Source organism: Vulpes vulpes, chromosome 1, assembly GCF_048418805.1.
Source record: "Vulpes vulpes isolate BD-2025 chromosome 1, VulVul3, whole genome shotgun sequence".
NCBI classification, from domain to species: Eukaryota; Metazoa; Chordata; class Mammalia; order Carnivora; family Canidae; genus Vulpes; species Vulpes vulpes.
Genome location: NC_132780.1, coordinates 32,082,808 through 32,101,874, shown reverse-complemented (window position 1 = coordinate 32,101,874; position 19,067 = coordinate 32,082,808). Strand labels below are relative to the sequence as shown.

The 19,067-nt window shown below is 48.1% G+C and overlaps 1 protein-coding gene across 32 annotated transcripts in view; it reads left to right on the top strand.

Moving 5' to 3' along the window:
* KANK1 (KN motif and ankyrin repeat domains 1) overlaps nt 1–19,067 on the top strand; it is a 205,924-nt gene that overhangs the window by 166,834 nt on the left and 20,023 nt on the right. For 22 of the 32 annotated variants that reach the window (XM_072761864.1, XM_072761850.1, XM_072761868.1 and 19 more), the window contains one exon: nt 6,164–8,806. In XM_072761864.1, the coding sequence (XP_072617965.1) occupies nt 6,164–8,806 (2,643 nt within the window). Of the gene's footprint in view, nt 1–2,500; nt 2,870–2,974; nt 3,111–6,163; nt 8,807–19,067 lie in introns of those variants that run through there. The other 10 variants (XM_072761990.1, XM_072761907.1, XM_072761897.1 and 7 more) reach the window with 9 other exon arrangements.

Here is a 19,067-nt window from a genome sequence, read left to right as displayed (position 1 = left end):
ACGATCATATTGTTCTTGTTGATAATATGCCTTTGTAGCTGATCTCAATTAGTGTTTAGGATGTTTGGCGTTTATATCCCAGCTAGACTATACCTCCTTTTATTTCTTATAATCCTTCCTCCTACTCTTTCCACTGAATAGGGCCATTTTCTGCACCTAATTAAGCTTTTAATAAATACTATATAATGAAGGCAGAGGTGGTGCCAGGAGCAGTCTCCACCACTGGATTTCCAGACATTTAGAAAATTCTTGTAAACCCCAGGGGACGGCCCTCTGATTCAAGAATATTTGGTTGGAAGCTGTTACTTTCAGGATTCCATTTGCAGACACAGCTAGTGATTTTTGGCTATATATAAACAGGCATAACCTTGTTAGTCCCCCCCCTCCCCCCAAAAAAGGTTTCAGGCAGTTAAGAATCTCTTTATAACCCACTTAGAGATTTTTTTAAAACTGCTGTTTTTATTCTTTCCTGATTATTCTTGAACTAATAAAAATTTCTCTAATAAAATGTTTTATTGTAACATCTCCCCAGTTCATCGTTTAACATTTTTCTTCTTTTCAAGATCTGGTCTTAATTTTTTGTGCAGGAGGGGAGACACAGGGGAGAGATTGCTATATGCATTAGAATTCAGAGTAGCTCGAAGGAACAGAGATCCAACACCTAAAATAGCTTAACGAAAGAGAAGTTTATATCTCTTTGACAGAGAACTATAGAGGTGGCTTTCCAGAGATAGTATAATAGCTCTTAGAGACCCAGATTTTTTCTAGCACATTGTTCTGCCATCTCTGTGTATGAACTTATGGTCCAGTAAAGCAGCAAATGTTCCAGTCATCACATCTGCATTCCAGGCGGCAAGATGAATGAAGTAACAAGGAAGAAAGGAGGCCTAAGAACTATTCCTGTCTTTTCTAAGGGAGGTTCCAGGGGGTTGTTTTATGAGGTTTCTGCATATGGGCCATACTAACAGTAAAAGAGACCAGGGAAATGTAGTCTTTATATATGCTCAACTAGACCAGGGGTCCTATTAGTTTCAAAGATGAGATAACACGTACTGAGAAACATCTGGCTGTCTGCCATGGCTGTCCTGTTCATCCCCCTCCTAAACGAATTGTCTTGGAGTTTATTTCAATACATTTTCTCTTGTTTTCTAGTAACTTCTTATAAATATTTTTCTAAAAGACAACTACATGTCAAAAATTTATAAAATATAAAAAATAATATAAAAACCTTCTAGGATTCTACAACCTAAAGATAACCACTGAAGCAGCTTCATGTGAGAATTGTCTTAAACACTAATGCAGAGCAATTTCTGCCTACAGAGTATTAAGATGTTCTTAAAAATTGATTGTACACAACTTATGTTCCATTGTCCCTTCAGTAAACATGTTTACACGTTTCCTCTGTTCCCCACCTCTTATTAACTGATGTGTGTGGTTGGAAAGGGGGAGCAGTGAAGGAGATCTTAAAAATTAAATTTGTTAAAAAAAAATAAATTTGTTGCTCTCCAGGTACTTAGGCAAGCACAGAGAGACAAGACATACATATGTAGGGAGAAGTTGGGAAATCACTCAGGCCCCTGATAAGTGCCATGTATGTGTTCCTGTATGTGAAGATACACTAGAAAGCAAGAGGTAAAGAATGACCCTGGATGTCTTTAATTGCCCAACATGCGCTGGACAGTTGATTGTAAAAATGACACCACGAGAAACACGGGTTGCTGGAGGCTAAAACTTGGGTTGTAAGTGCTTAGGATCGTCTGCCGTTAGCAGCATTAGGAGATAATCAAGCTTAACATGGTTAAATTCTAACCTTTCCTGATTTCCAGATTTACAAGTCCAGAGTTCATTTTGTGGGATAATTCAGCATGACCTATGCCTTTTTGTGAACTAAAGAAATAACCAGAGATGGGCCGGCCTGTTAAGTTCCACTGAAAAAATGTGATGCGTTCTGTTGTGTTCTAAATCCTGACATTCAATCGGTACATCTTTAAAAAGCATTTTGAAGGAATGCTGGGGTGGCTCAGCGGTTGAGTGTCTGCCTTTGGCTCAGGTCATGATGAGGGCTCCTGGGATCCCCGCAGGGAGCCTGCTTCTCCCTTTGCCCGTGTCTCTGCCCCTCTCTCTGTGTCTCTCGTGAATAAATAAATACAATCTCTTTCTTTTTTATGAAGAAGGCATTTTGAAGAGAAATAGATAAAAACAAAAGTTAACCTTTTCTACTGAAAAATGGGTGGGATAACCATGTTAGGAAATACTCAGAAAAATCTTGGAGTTTACCAAAATATTGATATTGCCACTAAGTGGGGAGACAGGAGTGTAGTGTTTCCTTCTTTCAATGGCCTGTAGGTGATTTTTCTTTTTTCTTTTTTCTTTTTTTTTAACATATATGAGAGTGGACTACAGTTGTAACTGGGAACAGGTGAGGTTGGTTGAAGACCTTTCCATCAGGGGCGGAGGCTCCCTGGGGAGAGAACTGCCGTCGCTGGCTCATGGCCAGGGGCCAGCAGGCGCGCGCCGCGGACCTGCGGGACTGCGGGGCCCTGGGGGCAGCCGCCTGCGCCTGGCGCTTGCCTCGGTGGCCGCCGCGCTCTCCCGCGGGGGGCCGGTGCCGCCCACGCCGAGCCTCCGCGCGCAGGCCTTTAAGTCGCCGCTTCCTTCGTCCGTCCGCAGCCACCCGCACGGAGGCCGCGCCGTGTCCCCGGGTCAGTAGGAGAGCAGCGGGCGGCGTCCCGGAGCCGCGGGCCGACTTCCCCGGGGAGGGCCCGGTCCGCGGCCCCGCGCAGCGCGCACGAATGTCGGAGCTCCCGTCACCCGTGGAGACCCACGGAGGGCGTCCGAGCGGGGGCCGCGGCGCGCGGCGAGCCAGCCGGTGAGGGGCGGGCGGCCCGGAGGCGGGGAGCGGGCGGGGAGCGGGCGGGGAGCGGGCGGGGAGCGGGCGGGGAGCGGGCGGGTCCGCGGCCGCGGCGCCGGGCCGGTAGGGAGCGCAGCGGGCGCCCGGGGAGGGGTGCGCGGCCGGCGGGGAGCGGTGCGCAGCGGGCGCCGGGTCGGTGAGCTCCGGGCGGCGGTCAGGCGGCGGGGAGCGGCGCGCACGGGCGCCCGGGAGGAAGGGGGTGCGCCCTGGGGGGGGGTGCGCCCAGCAGGGAGGTGTGCGCCCGGGACGGGGTGCGCCCGGGAGGAAGGGGGTGCGTCCTGGGGGGGGGTGCGCCCAGCAGGGAGGTGTGCTCCCGGGAGGGGGGAGTGCGCCCGGGAGGAAGGGGGTGCGCCCTGGGGGGGGGGGTGCGCCCTGGGGGGGGGGGGTGCGCCAACTGGGAGGTGTGCTCCCGGGAGGGGGGAGTGCGCCCGGGAGGAAGGGGGTGCGCCCTGGGGGGGGGGTGCGCCCAGCAGGGAGGTGTGCGCCCGGGACGGGGTGCGCCCGGGAGGAAGGGGGTGCGCCCTGGGGGGGGGGTGCGCCCTGGGGGGGGGGGTGCGCCAACTGGGAGGTGTGCTCCCGGGAGGGGGGAGTGCGCCCGGGAGGAAGGGGGTGCGCCCTGGGGGGGGGGTGCGCCCAGCAGGGAGGTGTGCGCCCGGGACGGGGTGCGCCCGGGAGGAAGGGGGTGCGTCCTGGTGGGGGTGCGCCCAGCAGGGAGGTGTGCGCCCGGGACGGGGGTGCGCCCAGGAGGAAGGGGGTGCGCCCTGGGGGGGGGTGCGCCCGGGAGGAAGGGGGTGCGCCCTGGGGGGGGTGCGCCCAACTGGGAGGTGTGCTCCCAGGAGGGGGGAGTGCGCCCGGGAGGAAGGGGGTGCGCCCTGGGGGGGGGGGTGCGCCAACTGGGAGGTGTGTGCCCGGAGGGGGGGATGTGCGCCCTAGGGGGTGTGTGCCCGGGGCGGGGGGTACACCCAGCAGGGGTGTTTGCGCCCGGGAGGGAGGGGGTGCGCCCTGGGGGGTGTGCGCCCAGCAGGGAGGTGTGCGCCCGGGAGGGGGAGTGCTCCCTGGGTGGGAGGTGTGCGTTCCGGAGGGGGGTGTGCACGGGGAGGGAGGGCGTGTGCCCCGGAGGGGGGCGGTGTGCGCCAGGGAGAGGGTTGTGGGCCCAGCAGGGAGAGGAGCGCAGAGGTGAGCGGAGGGGGTGGGTGCACGCGGGCCAGGTCTCTGGGCTGAGCGGGCCCCGCCCCCATCATCACCCCTCACCCTCACCCCCACCTCGCCTCTGTGGGCTGCAGGAGCCTCGGCTCAATTTTAGAATCGCCAGTGGCCGGCTCCTGTTGGTCAGATCTGCCTGCGTTTCTTTTTTAACATTTTATCTATTTGTTCATGAGAGACAGAGAGAGGCTGAGACACAGGCAGAGGGAGAAGCAGGCTCCCTGCAGGGATCCACATGCGACTGGATCCCAGGCCCGGAGGGTCACACCCTGAGCCCAAGGCAGACCCTCAACCACTGAGCCACCCAGGCGTCCCAGATATGCCTGCTTTTTGCTTGACACCCGAGCCGGCCGCTTCTCTTTGCTTGTGGAATTTCAGACAGCTCTGGAAACAGGTCCGGCTGCATATTTTGAGTGAACGTGTTGTCCATGTGGAGTTAAAAAGGAAAGAAATAAGGAAGGGAAGACATGCTGCGTTAGCATGAGCCCCAAGTGTCCAAGTGTCCGGGTGCCTGCTCGTGGTCAGCTCACCCTTACTTAGGTTAGAAAGTGATTGAGGCTGAGCACCTCGTTCAAATAGAATTCTCTTTCCACGTTTCAGAAATAAAATCAAGTGCCTAAACGCGATCGGCAAGAACAGTTTATTATTGTTTTAAATCAGGACACGAAGAACACACCACCTTTTTTACTCTGCTACCTGGCAGTCTTTTTTGTATTTTTCTTTCCAACGTTTCAGGGGAAAGAGGGTGAATAGGAGACGAAAGGTTTGCTCAGAGCATTCCGGCATTCACACCATCAGGTGTAAATGCTCAGCAGTATTTGGACTGGGAAGAGCAGGCAGGCAGGCAGGCAACCCAAATTGCTTGACAGCAGTCGGGTGGGTTTTTACCCCCAGGGTAGGAACAAGGGTACAAATGGCTTGCATTTTCACTCCTTGCTTTTGGGTCCTTTCCATAACTCAAAAAATGCAGAGCTTGTTATTAGGACTCTAGGGAAACACATTACTTAATCCTGCAATTTAAACAAACAAAAACGGCCTCGCTTTTCAGTTTGAAATGCACAGCTCAGGTCAGGAGCAAGGTCTGTGCCCTGAAAAGTTCTTGCGTTTCCTCTTCTAAATGTTTGGTTTAGCCAGAAGTAGCATTTACTGAATGCCACATGATCCAGTGTTTGGCATATAGGTTTGCTTTTATTTTCATTCTCTCTTGCATCTGCTTGGATGTGTTACAAATACAAAACGAGGTATTTCTGGATAGCGAATGTTTTATCCCAAAGAAGACAAAGAGGAGGAAACTTTTTCTCTGGTTGGGGCAGGGTTTTGGTGGCAGTGGTGGTTTTAAAGGGGAAGACACTAAATAGAGTTGAGGTCTGTCCTCTGACTGTGTTCTTGCACCGGTGCTGCTAGACTTCATCACTCACTGTCCTGTGTCCTGGATCTCTCAGCAAGGAAGGGGGGGGGGCAGAGCAAATCATACTCTTGTGGAGATGTTCAAGTACAGGGGTGCACTTGCTATTTAGAAAGTCTGCAAAAGAGCAATGCTGTAAGAACTTACATCCCAGGCTTCCTGGATCTGCACCGATTTGGTCCGTTATCATGACTTTTCACTTCTTTGTGCCTCAGAATTCACTTTCTAAAATAGGCGTCTTAAGGACTGCTCTCTCTCCTTCAGTGGACTGTAGACAACAAAAGAAATGATCTACTTGAAATGCTTTCAAGTCTTTTCAGTGCATTCTTTTCAAAAAGAAAGTGTTTAGTAAGGACTTCATACACGCTTGGCTCTTTAAAAACCACTGTCTCATTATATTCTTGTAACAACCTTATGAGGTAAATACTTGTATTGCCATTTTTACTCAGGGAGAAACTGAAGTTCCAAGGGCTTTATTAACTTACTCACCCAGCTGTTAGAGTGTAGATCCAGGATTAGAAGAGAAAGAAGTCCGTCAGCTCTTAAAGCATGCTAGCTTGCCACGCTGCAACATACACAGAGAGTAGTTTTTAATCATCGAGTGTCTCACATGGAATTATAATCTTCTCTTCTCGCTCTCCTAGGAAAAGCAGAGGATGTTCTGAACGGAGATCATGACAAGGAGCAGAAAGATCCTTATTTTGTGGAGACCCCCTACGGTTATCAACTAGACTTGGATTTCCTCAAGTACGTGGATGACATACAGAAAGGAAACACCATCAAAAAACTGAACATCCCAAAGAGGCGGAAGCCATCTGTGCCATGCCCGGAAAGCCGGGCCACGGCCGGTCAGCAAGGTGTGTGGACTTCTACTGAATCCCTCTCATCCTCCAACAGTGATGACAACAAGCAGTGCCCCCACTTCCTCCTAGCCAGAAGCCAAGTGACGTCGACTCCAGTCCCAAGGCCGCCTGCCCCCCTGGAGACCTCACCCACTTTTCTCACCATCCCAGAAAGTCGACAGCTGCCACCACCCTCCCCACAGCTCCCAAAGCACAACCTTCATGTCACCAAGACACTGATGGAGACCCGGAGAAGACTGGAACAGGAGAGAGTCACCATGCAGGTGGCGCCGGGTGAGTTCCGAAGGCCCAGGCTGGCCAGTTTTGGAGGCATGGGCTCTACGAGCTCGTTGTCCTCCTTTCTGGGTTCTGGAAACCACAATCCTGCCATGCACCAACTTCAGAATGGATACCAAGGCAACGGGGATTATGGGGGCTATATCCCAGCTACTGCCACCACCTCCTCCATGGGGAGCTCCATCCGCCACAGCCCCCTCAGCTCAGGGATCTCCACTCCCGTGACCAACGTGAGCCCCATGCACCTGCAGCACATCCGCGAGCAGATGGCCGTGGCCCTGAAACGCCTGAAGGAACTCGAGGAGCAGGTGCGCACCATCCCCGTGCTCCAGGTGAAGATCTCTGTCCTGCAAGAGGAGAAAAGACAGTTGGCCTCACAGCTGAAAAACCAGAGAGCCACAGCCCAGAACGACGCCTGTGGTGTGAGGAAGCGGTCCTACAGCGCCGGGAACGCGTCCCAGCTGGAACAGCTCTCCAGGGCCCGGCGCAGCGGCGGCGAACTGTACATCGACTACGAGGAGGAGGAGATGGAGCGCGTGGAGCAGAGCGCGCAGAGCATCCGGGAGTTCCGGCAGCTGGCGGCCGACATGCAGGCCCTGGAGCGGAAGATCCAGGACAGCGGCTGCCAGCCCGCCCCCGAGGGCCGGTCCGTGGCTGTGGGCACCGACGACACCATGGACAGCGTGGTCGTGTACCGCAGGGCCTCCGGGTCCCGGCGGGACGCCGCCGTGGGGACGGCCACCGAGATGAGGAGTTGTGCCATCAGCGTGACCGAGGCCATGCTGGGAGTGACCACCGAGGCCGACAAAGAAATAGAGCTACAGCAGCAGACCATCGAAGCCTTGAAGGAAAAGATCTACCGCCTGGAAGTTCAACTTAAGGAAACCACGCATGACCGCGAGATGACTAAACTGAAGCAAGAGCTGCAGGCCGCGGGATCGAGGAAGAAGGTGGACAAGGCCGTGATGGCCCAGCCGCTGGTTGGCGACAAGATGGTGGAGGCCGTGGTGCCCACGAGGGACCAGATGGCAGGCCATCACCTGGACGTGGTGGACGCGTGTGTCGGGACCTCGGTGCAGACACACAGCGTGGGCGTCTCCTGCCAGCCCAGCCGGGAGAGTAGGCTCGCTGGGCCCGAGCTGCCCATGAATTGCTGGATCGTTAAGGAACGTGTGGACGTCCGTGACCAGTGCACCAGCCGATCCGTGGAGATGTGTGACAAGAGCGTGGGCGTGGAAACCAGCGTCTGTGAGACAGGCAGCAACACAGAGGAGTCTGTGAGTGACCTCTCACTCCTCAAGACCAACCTGAATCTCAAAGAAGTGCGGTCCATTGGTTGCGGAGACTGTTCTGTTGACGTGACGGTTTGTCCCCCCAAGGAGTGTACCTCCCGCAGCGTGAACACAGAGGCTATAAGCCAGGTAGACGCTGCTGTCACGGCAGTGCCTCAGACCGCAAGCCAGCACACCAGCACGGTCCTGGGACAGGTGAACCAGGCCACCAACACTGAGGTGGCCACCCTTGTGGAATCTTGCACCAACACTTCCGTCAGCACTTTGGACAAGCAGACCAGCACCCAGATGGTGGAGACGCGGACGGTGGCTATAGGAGAAGGCCGGGTTAAGGATGTCAACTCCTCCGCCAAGATGCGGTCCATTGGGGTTGGAACAGTGCTCTCTGGCAGTGCTGGGTTTGACAGGCCATCAGCTGTAAAGACCAAAGAGTCGGGTGTGGGGCAGATAAATATTAACGACAACTATCTGGTTGGTCTCAAGATGAGGACCATAGCTTGTGGTCCTCCCCAGTTGACCTTGGGGTTGGCAGCCAGCAGGAGGAGCGTAGGTGTTGGGGATGAACCTGTTGGCGAGTTCATGGAGAGCCCCCAGCCCCAGGCTCCTCCTGGAATGATGACCGGCTTGGATCACTACATTGAGCGCGTCCAGAAGTTGCTGGCAGAGCAGCAGATGCTGCTGGCGGAGAACTACAGTGAGCTGGCAGAGGCCTTTGGGGAGCCGCACTCGCAGATTGGCTCTCTGAACTCACAGCTCATTAGCACCCTGTCCTCAATCAACTCTGTCATGAAGTCTGCGAGTACGGAGGAACTGAGGAACCCTGACTTCCCCAAAATGAGTCTGGGTAAAGTCACAGGTAGGTGGCGTTCCGAGGGACCTGGGCACGAGGAGAGGTGGGGATAATGTACTTCCAGGAGGTAGGGTTTTTTGTTTGTTTTTGTTTTTTTACCTGCTGGAACCATGTTTTGGAACCCTGGAGGAAGCTTCAGAATGGTAGTGCCTAGAGTGAACACCAAGGATCGAAACCTGTAAGCAGCTCTGCTGATTCCCATTGTCTGATGGTGTCGCTGGGCTCTGGCTGAGGACAGTGGCCAGGAGCAGAAAAGCACACGCTTGGGTTGGCCGGCCTGCTGGTTTGCTACAACGTCTTCTCGTTACGTCCTTGCTTGTTTTGCACAGGGCAGCCTGGGAAAGTCCCACTGCGTTTGTTACCATAGTTACCAGTACTTGATCACTAAAAAATTCTGGCATAAAACATTCTTAATTAAGGCTTTGACGAAGGGGGAGGTATTCCATTAATTCATGTGTTAATTTAGCAAACACTGATTGTCTTCCTGCCATGTTCCAGGCATAAGGCCTAGGCTTCTGTCCTCGCGGGGCTCACATTCCAGTGAAGGCACAGGCAGTGAACAGTAGACCTGAAATATGTCAGGAGGTAACACGTGCCATGAAGAAAAGAACTCCGGTTATAGGGAGAGTGAGTCGTGATGGTCAGGGTGGGGGCTTCTGGAGAGATGGGGTGGTCCAGAAAGGCTTCTCTGATGAGGACCTCCAGAGCCAGAGAAGGGAGCCTTTCCCACGGTTCATTTTGATAGGTGCTTAACATTTTTGTCTCTCTTCCTTTACTCATTGGGATTTGGGCTCACCCCCCACCCCTCCCTTTTCTTTAAACTGAAACTAATTGAGAAATTACCCTGAAAGATTTTACAGCATATAATATTTCCCTACTGGCCTCGTTAAAATGACTTCCCTTTGCATGATGTGTCCCTAAGTGGTCATCATGTCATCCTAGGACAGGGCTCTGTTTCTGGCTCTCCAGCTCTCTCAAACCAGCATGGCCTGGAGAGGGGAAAGCCCCCCTTTTCTACACCCCTTTTGTAAAATGGGAATTTGAAGGGCACCCACACTTGTCATTGTGCTCACCACTGGCACGCGGGGAGCTCAGGATAGGCCCTCGTAGTCATTGGTGGTGGTGCTCATAGCGCGTTGCCTGTGGCTTCTTTTGTTGACAACCAAACAATTGTTGAGGTTTGGGAAGCTACCAGAAACACACTCTCCGCTCTGACCAAATGCCTCAGGTAAAATGAATGTCAGTGGTTCACATGATTTGTATAGTGCATACCGAATTAAATTTGATGTGAAAAGGTGTAGTTTATAGGTTGGTTAGCAAACCCTTAACAAAAATGTTAAATTCCCTCTTTCCATTTACAGTCAAAAAGGTAATGGTGAAAATAGACCAAAATTGATTATTCTTCTATCTTCCCAGGTTTCTACTTCCACACCTGAATCGTTACTAGTTTTTAGTAGACATGCTGTAGAGCCGATAGCTTATTGTAGATGAAAAAAATGAATGAGCTGATGTGTGTGTGGGGGGGGGGGTTGCCTTTTAAAGAATCAAGTCCAGTAAATATACAGAGGGGTTGTGGAACCTGCTTCTCCCTCTGCCTGAGTCTCTCTCTCTCTCTCTCTGTGTGTGTCTCTCATGAATAAATAAAATCTTTAAATACACACACACACACACACACACACATACAGAGGGGTCATTTTTAGGATAAATAGGGTTACAATGACATGTGGACTGAGGCAGAGTCCTGAGTAACTAATAACATGTCTGTTTCCACTTCTTTTTAAAAATCATGATGTCAGATGTGAAGTCAAAATAAAACTCTTAAATATCCTCAGACACAGATGGTACAGTGGATCAGCCACTAGAAGAACGTTTTCCTGCCGGCTTCCTCCCTCCTCCCCAAACTGGGGTTTCTGTTTCACATTCCTACCAAAAATATTTAGCTGTACCCTTGCCGTCATCTGCCCGACACCCTGAGCATCAGGAACAGGGAGCGGGTTTTGTCTGGCTGCATCGCAGTACCTTGTGGTCCGTTTCCAGGCACACTGACGTTCCAGACATTGCTGTTTCAATCTGATGCTGCAAAGGAACATCTAATTAATCCGCTAAAATCTATGAGACCTGCATAAATATTTTTAATAACATTTATTTGGTCGTGGTGGCAGCTTCCTCTCGGAGCACACAAGAATGATTTTGAAGTATTTCTGCAATTCACATTTGTATTCTAAGTTTTTAAAAAAATGGTTTTACTTATTTATTTGAGAGGGTGCACATGCAGAGGATGGGGTAGAGGGAGAAGCAGACTCCCTGCTAAGCAGGGATCCCCCCACCACCACCAATGCAGGGCTCGATCCCCAGGACCCTAGATTATGACCTGAGCCAAAGGCAAACATTTCACCGACTGAGCCACCCAGGCGCCCCTGTATTCTAAAGTTCTCATGAAGAAGGAGTTAGGTTTGGGCCTTCACCCAGAGCATTAAACTTTCATTACTTGGTGGTGGTTATATGGACCGAACATTAAAGCAGCTCGATCTAGTAGAGATTTTCAACACTTGGAAGCTGGGAAGAATGAAGGTGTGTCACAATGCACTGGGGCTTACTGGTGGCTCCGTACAATGTGGAATATTGTTCCCACAGTCTAGAATACACTCCAAAAGGCACGTAGGGCATGAACATATTCTTCCCCAAATGAAACGATGTGGAATTGGAGTTTAACGTCACAGAAGAGCATATAAATGATCACTTTCGGGAACCTGGTGTTTTTAAAAGTTAGGTTTGGGCTCTGAAGCCAGACATTCTGGGTTCAGATTCTCTCTCTGCCAGTAGGACAAGTTGTCTTTGTTCCTTCCTAGGGTGGAAGTAAAGATTTAGTGAGTCAGTATGAGTAAAGCATTTGTAATAGTCTGCAGTGCAGAGCATAGATGCTCAAGAAATGCTGGCTGTCGTTGCTGTTACTGTTTTTAGTACTTCCAGAAATGGAAATGTAGATATAGAACAAATTGCCAAAGATTGGACAGATGGTCTTTTGTTTTTAATCTAAATGTTTATCTTCATAATTCCGGCTGTCACCTTTCCCTATGCCTCCCCCACTAATAGTTTTATCAAGATAAAGAAAAATATTGGTAAAAATGGGAAAACACTAAGTAAATTTTCAGTTCTGAGTCAGAGTCTGTATAAAAGCTAAAAACAAAGCTTACATTGAATTACCTGTATTTGTGCCCAATCCAGAGACTTATCCTCAATTTTTCTAGGTTGGAGATTTAGGGGCATTGCCTTTTTACATTTTTTTTAAAGTAGGCTTCACTCTTGGGGTGTGGCTCAGTTGACAAAGCCTCTGACTCTTGATCTCAGCTCAGGTCCTGATCTCAGGGTCCTGAGTTCAAGTCCTGAGTGCCTAGCATGCAACGTACTTTTAGAAAAAAAGTTGGAAACTTAACCAACTGAGCCACCTGGGCACCCTAAGAAGTGTCCCTTTTTCATGGGCAAAAGAGGTTTTTTGTTGTAGCACTGTAATGCCTAGCACTCCGATTCAGTTTCTTAAAATTGTAACTGGATTATGTGCTTGTAACAATTTAATGGTTCAGAAGAGCATAAAGAGCGAAAGCCTCCCTCATGATCTCTTGGGGTAACCTCTTGTGTGTTTGGTGTATACGTGTGTGTGCATGTGGCTCTATTTTAAGGATGTAATCTCTTTTTAACATAAGTTGAATCATACATATTCTTTCTATGTATTTTTCACATGACCAAAGATGCTCTATACTTTTTTCCAAAATACATCTTTTTAAAAATTTGAATTCCAGGATCGTTAACATACAGTGTTATATTTATTTCAGGTGCACACTATAGTGATTCAACAGTTCTATAATTATTCAGTACTCAGTGTATTTTTTTTAATTTTTTATTTATTTATGATAGTCACAGAGAGAGAGAGAGAGAGAGAGAGAGAGAGAAAGAGAGGCAGAGACACAGGCAGAGGGAGAACCAGGCTCCATGCACCGGGAGCCCGAGTGGGATTCGATTCCAGGTCTCCAGGATCACGCCCTGGGCCAAAGGCAGGCGCTAAACCGCTGCGCCACCCAGGAATCCGTGTATTTTTAATTTCCTTCAAATATTTCACCCATCCTCCCTCACCCCATAACCATCGGGTTTCTGTATTTAGTCTGTCTCTTGTTTTCTTTGTTCGTTTCTTAAATTCCACATGTGAGTGAAATCATACACTATTTGTGTTTCTGAGACTGATTTCACTTAGCATTATACTCTCTAGCTCCATCCATGTCGTTGCAAATGGCAAGATGTCATTCTTTTTTATGTCTAAATAATATTCTAATATCACATCTTTATCCATTCATCAGTCAAGGGACCCTTGGGCCACTTCTATGATTTGGCTATTGCCGATAATGCTGCAGTAAACATCAAGGTTCATATATCCATAGAGCACTTCTTGATTCCTCGTGGTATGAGTTTCCTGTACTTAATATTTTCTTTTATGGAATTACAAAGTAGAGGGGGCGTGCAGCCCAGGTGGCTCAGTGATTTAGCACCACCTTCAGCCCAGGGCATAATCCTGGAGACCCGGGATCGAGTCCCACGTCGGGCTCCCTGCATGGAGCCTGCTTCTCCCTGTGCCTGTGTCTCTGCCTCTGTCTCTCTCTCTCTCTCTCTGTCTCTCATGAATGAATAAATAAAATATTTTTTTTTAAGTTGAGAGGAAATAAGTTTCTATTCTCATACAAACCTTAGGAAAAAATGTTTATTCTTCCTGTAAATCAGTTGGATTGTTTTGGTTTGAGGAGTGAATTACTAAATTAATATTTTTTTCTTTCTTTTTTTCCTTTTTCCCTCTGGAGAGAGAGAAATCCTAAATGAATGACTTGCACTTATCCTAAAACTATATAACTCTCTCTGAACAAATGTAAACAAAACTATCTGTAACAATGTAACTTAACTGCCACAATTTATAGAAAATTAATCTCTTATGCTCAGAACTGCTTTTTAGATCAGCTTCCATATTTGCACCCTCAGTTATCTGGGGTTTGTAAATAAATAAATAATAGATAGATGATAGATAGATAGATAGATAGATAGATAGATAGATAGATAGATAGAATGAACTTGAAGCCCTTCCCGTAACTGTGAATGTGATTTGGTAGACAGAGATCTGAGCCAAAGCAGAATCAGAAAAATAAAGTCATTTTAGAAACATCCTTTCTAGTGAGTTTTCTCTTAGCTCAAATAATATACCATTTACTTGTCCTAGGACTTGAAGGTTTTTTCATGACAATTTTTTTAAATACATGCTGCAAGAGCATGCTATAATCCAAACAAAATGCTTCTGAAACCTTGTGTGATGGAGGAGAGGGCCTGCTGACCCAGAAGTAGCTGCTCAGGAACTTGCAATGTTGGTGGAAAGAGAACTAGTCGGGGGTCCCGTGTCCTCCTGTGTCATGAGAAGTTTGGATTCCCCGTTTCTTGCTTGGAGCCCTTTCAGCAGAATTATTCTCCAAAAGTAGCTCTTTACTAGGCTGCCCATCAGATTCATCTAAGAAGGTTTTTTTTTTCTAAAATGCATGGGTTTTCTGCCTCCCCTCCCACACCCTCCACCATCACCACTACCTGGTAGGCACACCCAGGCCCTGTTACAGGGCAAATTGTTGGAATAAACCACCTTAGAGCAAGGCCTCTTAATTTGGGGGCCATTGCTTCATGAACGGTTTTGTGCTAACAATTTTTCTGAAGACATAGAATAATTTCACCAGATTCTCAAAAGAGGTAGCTGACACTCTGAAAAATTGAAATTGCTGATCTGGGTGGGACATCTGGGACAAACCTTGGGGAAATGTGCCCCCGCCCAAAGGAAAATCTTTTGCAAGGGTTTAAAATCTGTCCACCACCTTTGTGAATCATCAGTGGACACATGTTTGAAAATCATGGGATCCCCGGGTGGCACAGTGGTTTAGCACCTGCCTTTGGCCCGGGGCGTGATCCTGGAGACCCGGGATCGAGTCCCACGTCGGGCTCCCGGGATCGAGTCCTGCGTCGGGCTCCCAGTGCATGGAGCCTGCTTCTCCCTCTGCCTCTTTCTCTCTCTCTCTCTGTGACTATAATAAATAAATAAATAAATAAATAAATAAATAAATGTTAAAAAAAAAAAAAAAAGAAAGAAAATCTTACTCTTGGGCAGCCTGGGTGGCTCAGTGGTTTAGCACCGCCTTCAGCCCAGGGCGTGATCCTGGAGACTCGGGATCGAGTCCCACGTCGGGCTCCCACAGGGAGCCTGCTTCTCCCTCTGCCTGTGTCTCTGCCTCTCTCTGTGTGTGTGTGTGTGTCTCTCATGAATAAATAAAATCTTTTTTAAAAAGAAAATCTTGCTCTTAAAAACCGATGCTTTATTGGTTTAATAAAATTTTTTTAAGATTTATTTATTCAGAGAGAGAGAGAGAAAGGCAGAGACACAGGCAGAGGGAGAAGCAGGCTCCAATGCAGGAAGCCTGATGTGGGACTTGATCCTGGGTCTCCAGGATCACACCCCAGGCTGCAGGAGGCGCCAAACCGCTGCGCCACCGGGGCTGCCCTGCTTTATTGGTTTAAATGGATATTGGTGACATGGACATGCAACTCTGGAAAGAGATGCAAGTTTACTTTGACAAATATTCTGAATCCTAGAGCATACCGTTCGTTTCTGGCTAAAGCATAGAGATGGATTGTTTTTAAGAGCTGAAGTGAGTTCTTGGATGTGCCGTCATAAAGGACGTAGTGAATTTGTTGATATTGGACAGTGGCCACAGCTGTTTATTCCTCCTCCAAGTAGCTAGTCATTCATATCTCAGTAAAGATTTTTTTTTTTTTTTAAGATTTATTTATGAGAGAGAGAGCAGGAGCAGAGGGAAAGGGACTAGCAGATTCTGGGCTGAGCGCCAAGCTGGACACAGAGCTTGATCTCAAGACCCTGAGATCATGACTTGAGCTGAACCAAGAGTCTGACATGACACTTAACGGATTGACCCACGTGCCCCTCAGTAAAGATATGTACACTTTGCTCTGTCCCCTTCTCTGTTCAGGTCAGTTGATAGCTACGCATTCACTGTCAACTCTGTGCAAAGTGTGGTACTGCAACAAAGATCTTACATGGTCTGTGCTATGAAGAACTTGCAATCCAGTTAGACCAATCCAAGCCAAGACATGTATACCAGAAATATGAACGATAACCTGTGGCAGCATGTGTTAGCCACCAAATAATGTGCAAATAGAAAGTACTCCAAGAGTTCAGCTGCAGCCAGGCCCCCTGAGGTCTAGGGAGGAGATGAAGTTCTTACCTGTATTTGGAAGCACACCCATGCTTAACTTTAGTTAATGCAGCCTGTCTGTGTGGCTTTTCTGGGTCACGTCTTGGGATGACATGTCATTAAATGTAGGTGGGGTTGTGGTGAGGGAGAACCTGATTCTTCATCCACTCTAGTATTTTAATTTCTAAGTACCCACTTTTAGATACATTCATGACAGCTGTCTGGAATGTTCCCAGGAAAAGATTAAAATGGCCCTAGAAATTATTAAACTGCAGCTCTCACCCTTGAAACTCTCCCGTTCAAGTTGACTATGTTGGTGGCCACATCCCTTGGCCTTTCGGGCACTTTTCTGAATGTTGAGCCTTGAGTCAGAATACGATTGCCCTCCATCAAAGGCATACCTTCTCCCACAGGTGGTACGTACCAAAGAAGCAGGTGATCTTTCCTGAATAATCTCTCCTATCTGTTCCCCAAGCCAGTATGTGGGCTGAAAAGCATGAATTTGTGCTCAAGCTGTTTTCTTTTTGGAAAAACTAGATGTGTTCAGATTCCTTTGAATTCTTAGTTTTACATGGGGAAAATACCTAAGTGATTGCATGGCCGCCATAATGAATCCAAAATTTCAGGTCTACTTCTTGACAAATCAGCTACATGTTCCTTAAAAATCAGACCAGAATGTCAAGCTGCAGTTTTGACAAAATATGTGTTTAGGGGATCCCTGGGTGGCTCAGCAGTTTAGCACCTGCCTTTGGCCCAGGACGTGATCCTGGAGACACGGGATTGAGTCCTGCATCGGGCTCCCTGCATGGAGCCTGCTTCTCCCTCTGCCTGTGTCTCTGCCTCTCCCTCTCTGTGTCTCATGAATAAATAAAATCTTTTTTTAAAAAAATGTCTTTAGTTAGCTGGCCACAGTGTTCATAGTTGCGCTTTCAGAAAGCACTTGGCTGGGGGGGGTGGGCACTGGAATGGCTCAGTGAAGTGTCTGCCTTTGGCTCAGGTCATGATCTCAGGGTCCTGGGATCAAGCTCCACGTTGGGATCCCTGCTTATTGGAGAGTCTGCTGCCTCCCTCTGCCTCTATCCCCATTTGTGCTCATTTTCTCTTTTGCTCACTCTCGAATAAATTCTGTCTGCGCAAGATGAAAGTTCATACTTTTTCCTTTTATACCAAATTTAGTTGCCCAGTGGCCTCCTGTGTCAGCCAGTAATGGTATTTTTATGAATCCAAGCTATTTCTGGAAGGGAATAAATGTGTGTGGCTCTTTTATTTTTTAGCTATTCTGTAACAAAGGACAAGTGTTCGAGTAAAATCTTGAAAAAAGAAATAAAAGTATGGGTTGGCATGAAAGAAGAGTTGGAATATGTGAACAGAGCAATTTTTAAAAGCCATTTTTTAAAATCCATTTTCCAACAAGTATAGATACACATTGTTGTATTCCAAGAACTAATACAAATTGTAGATGGAGAAGCATCACAGAGGAAACTGGAGAGGATGATCTTGTTAAAAAACACTTTTCCAGTTCTATTTTCCATTGAAGGCTTTTTCTTATAAAAATTGTTTGCTTTTGGGGACACCTGGGTGGCTTAGTGGTCAAGCATCTGCCTTTGGCTCAGGTCATGATCCCGGGGTCCTGGGATCGAGTCCCGCATCAGGACTTCTTCTCTGCCGCTTCTTCCTCTGCCTATGTCTCTGCCTTTCTCTTTCTCTCTCTCTCTCTCTCTCTCTCTCTCTCTGTCTCTCCTGAATAAATAAAATCTTTAAAAAACAAAAATAGTTTGCTTTTAACATTTCTAAATGTTGCATTCTAAATGTTTTCAAGTCAGGAACGTACACAAAGTTTTCACTTTGACAAAGTGACTTATTTTTCATTATAGTTTGCCTTAGCTAGTATAATTATCCATATATTAAATGCTACAGTGTACTTTAGAATTAGAACGAATGCTTCCAGGTGCTCTTATTTTCCAGAGATTCCTGTGACTCACTCTCTTTTAGTTATCACTAATCTGGTCAACTTATAAAATGAGGTCCATACTTTATTGGCATTTATGGTCATGATAAGTTATAAGACCAAAGCGCCGCTGTCCCCACTCCCCTGTTCCCGGGCTCCCCAGCAGTGACTGAGCTTGGAGCATCTAGGCCCAGAGTGCTGGAATTCTGCAGGTATTCTGTGGCTACTCCTGTTTTACCCATGTCGTTTGGGATAGCATTTACTAGTAGTCTTGGACTTCTACCCTTACTGATCCAGGCCTATTAACTAAACTCCAGTAATTCCTAAGAATTCATATGGTCCAAGTTGATGGATTGAAACCAAAGGGAAGTCTAAACTCTGCTTTTCAGCAGTCAAGTTTGTTTGTTTTAATTAAGTAAGCTCTGGGCCCAACATGGGGCTCGAACTCATGACCTTGAGATCAAGAGTTGCATGCTGTACTGCTGACTGAGCCAGCCAGGCACCCCTCAGCAGGTTTTATATTCCTTAATTTAATTCAGGGGTTCTCAATTCTGGCTGCACCTTAGAGTGACTTGAGCTTTTTGCGTACTAACCCTTGGGCCCGCCTACAGAGAGATTCCATCATATCTGTATTTTGAAGAGCCCTACCCCCCAGGCTTGTTGATCCTAAAGTACAGCCAGGGTCAAGACCATTGGGATTTTGTGGTTGACCTCTTTATTTTGGTTTTCTTGTGGTTTTCCTGTGTTTGAAGTGAACACAACAATCATCTGCCAATCTTGTGCTGGTGCATGTGTCACTGATGTGTCCTGTCTAACTTTGATGGGTCCTTATCAAGTTCAGACAGTTTATGGGCCATTCGAGAGCAACTAGAGTTTCAGCCCCATCTGAAAAATATTTTCTGGCAATAAAAGTGCCACATTCCCTTTGGACCCAGTGAATGAGGACTAGTTTAATGTTTAACATTGTTCTTTGACTTGCTAGTTAGTCTCAACAGAACCCTGGTGACGTTGCCTCGAATTACATAGGCACTTATGGAAG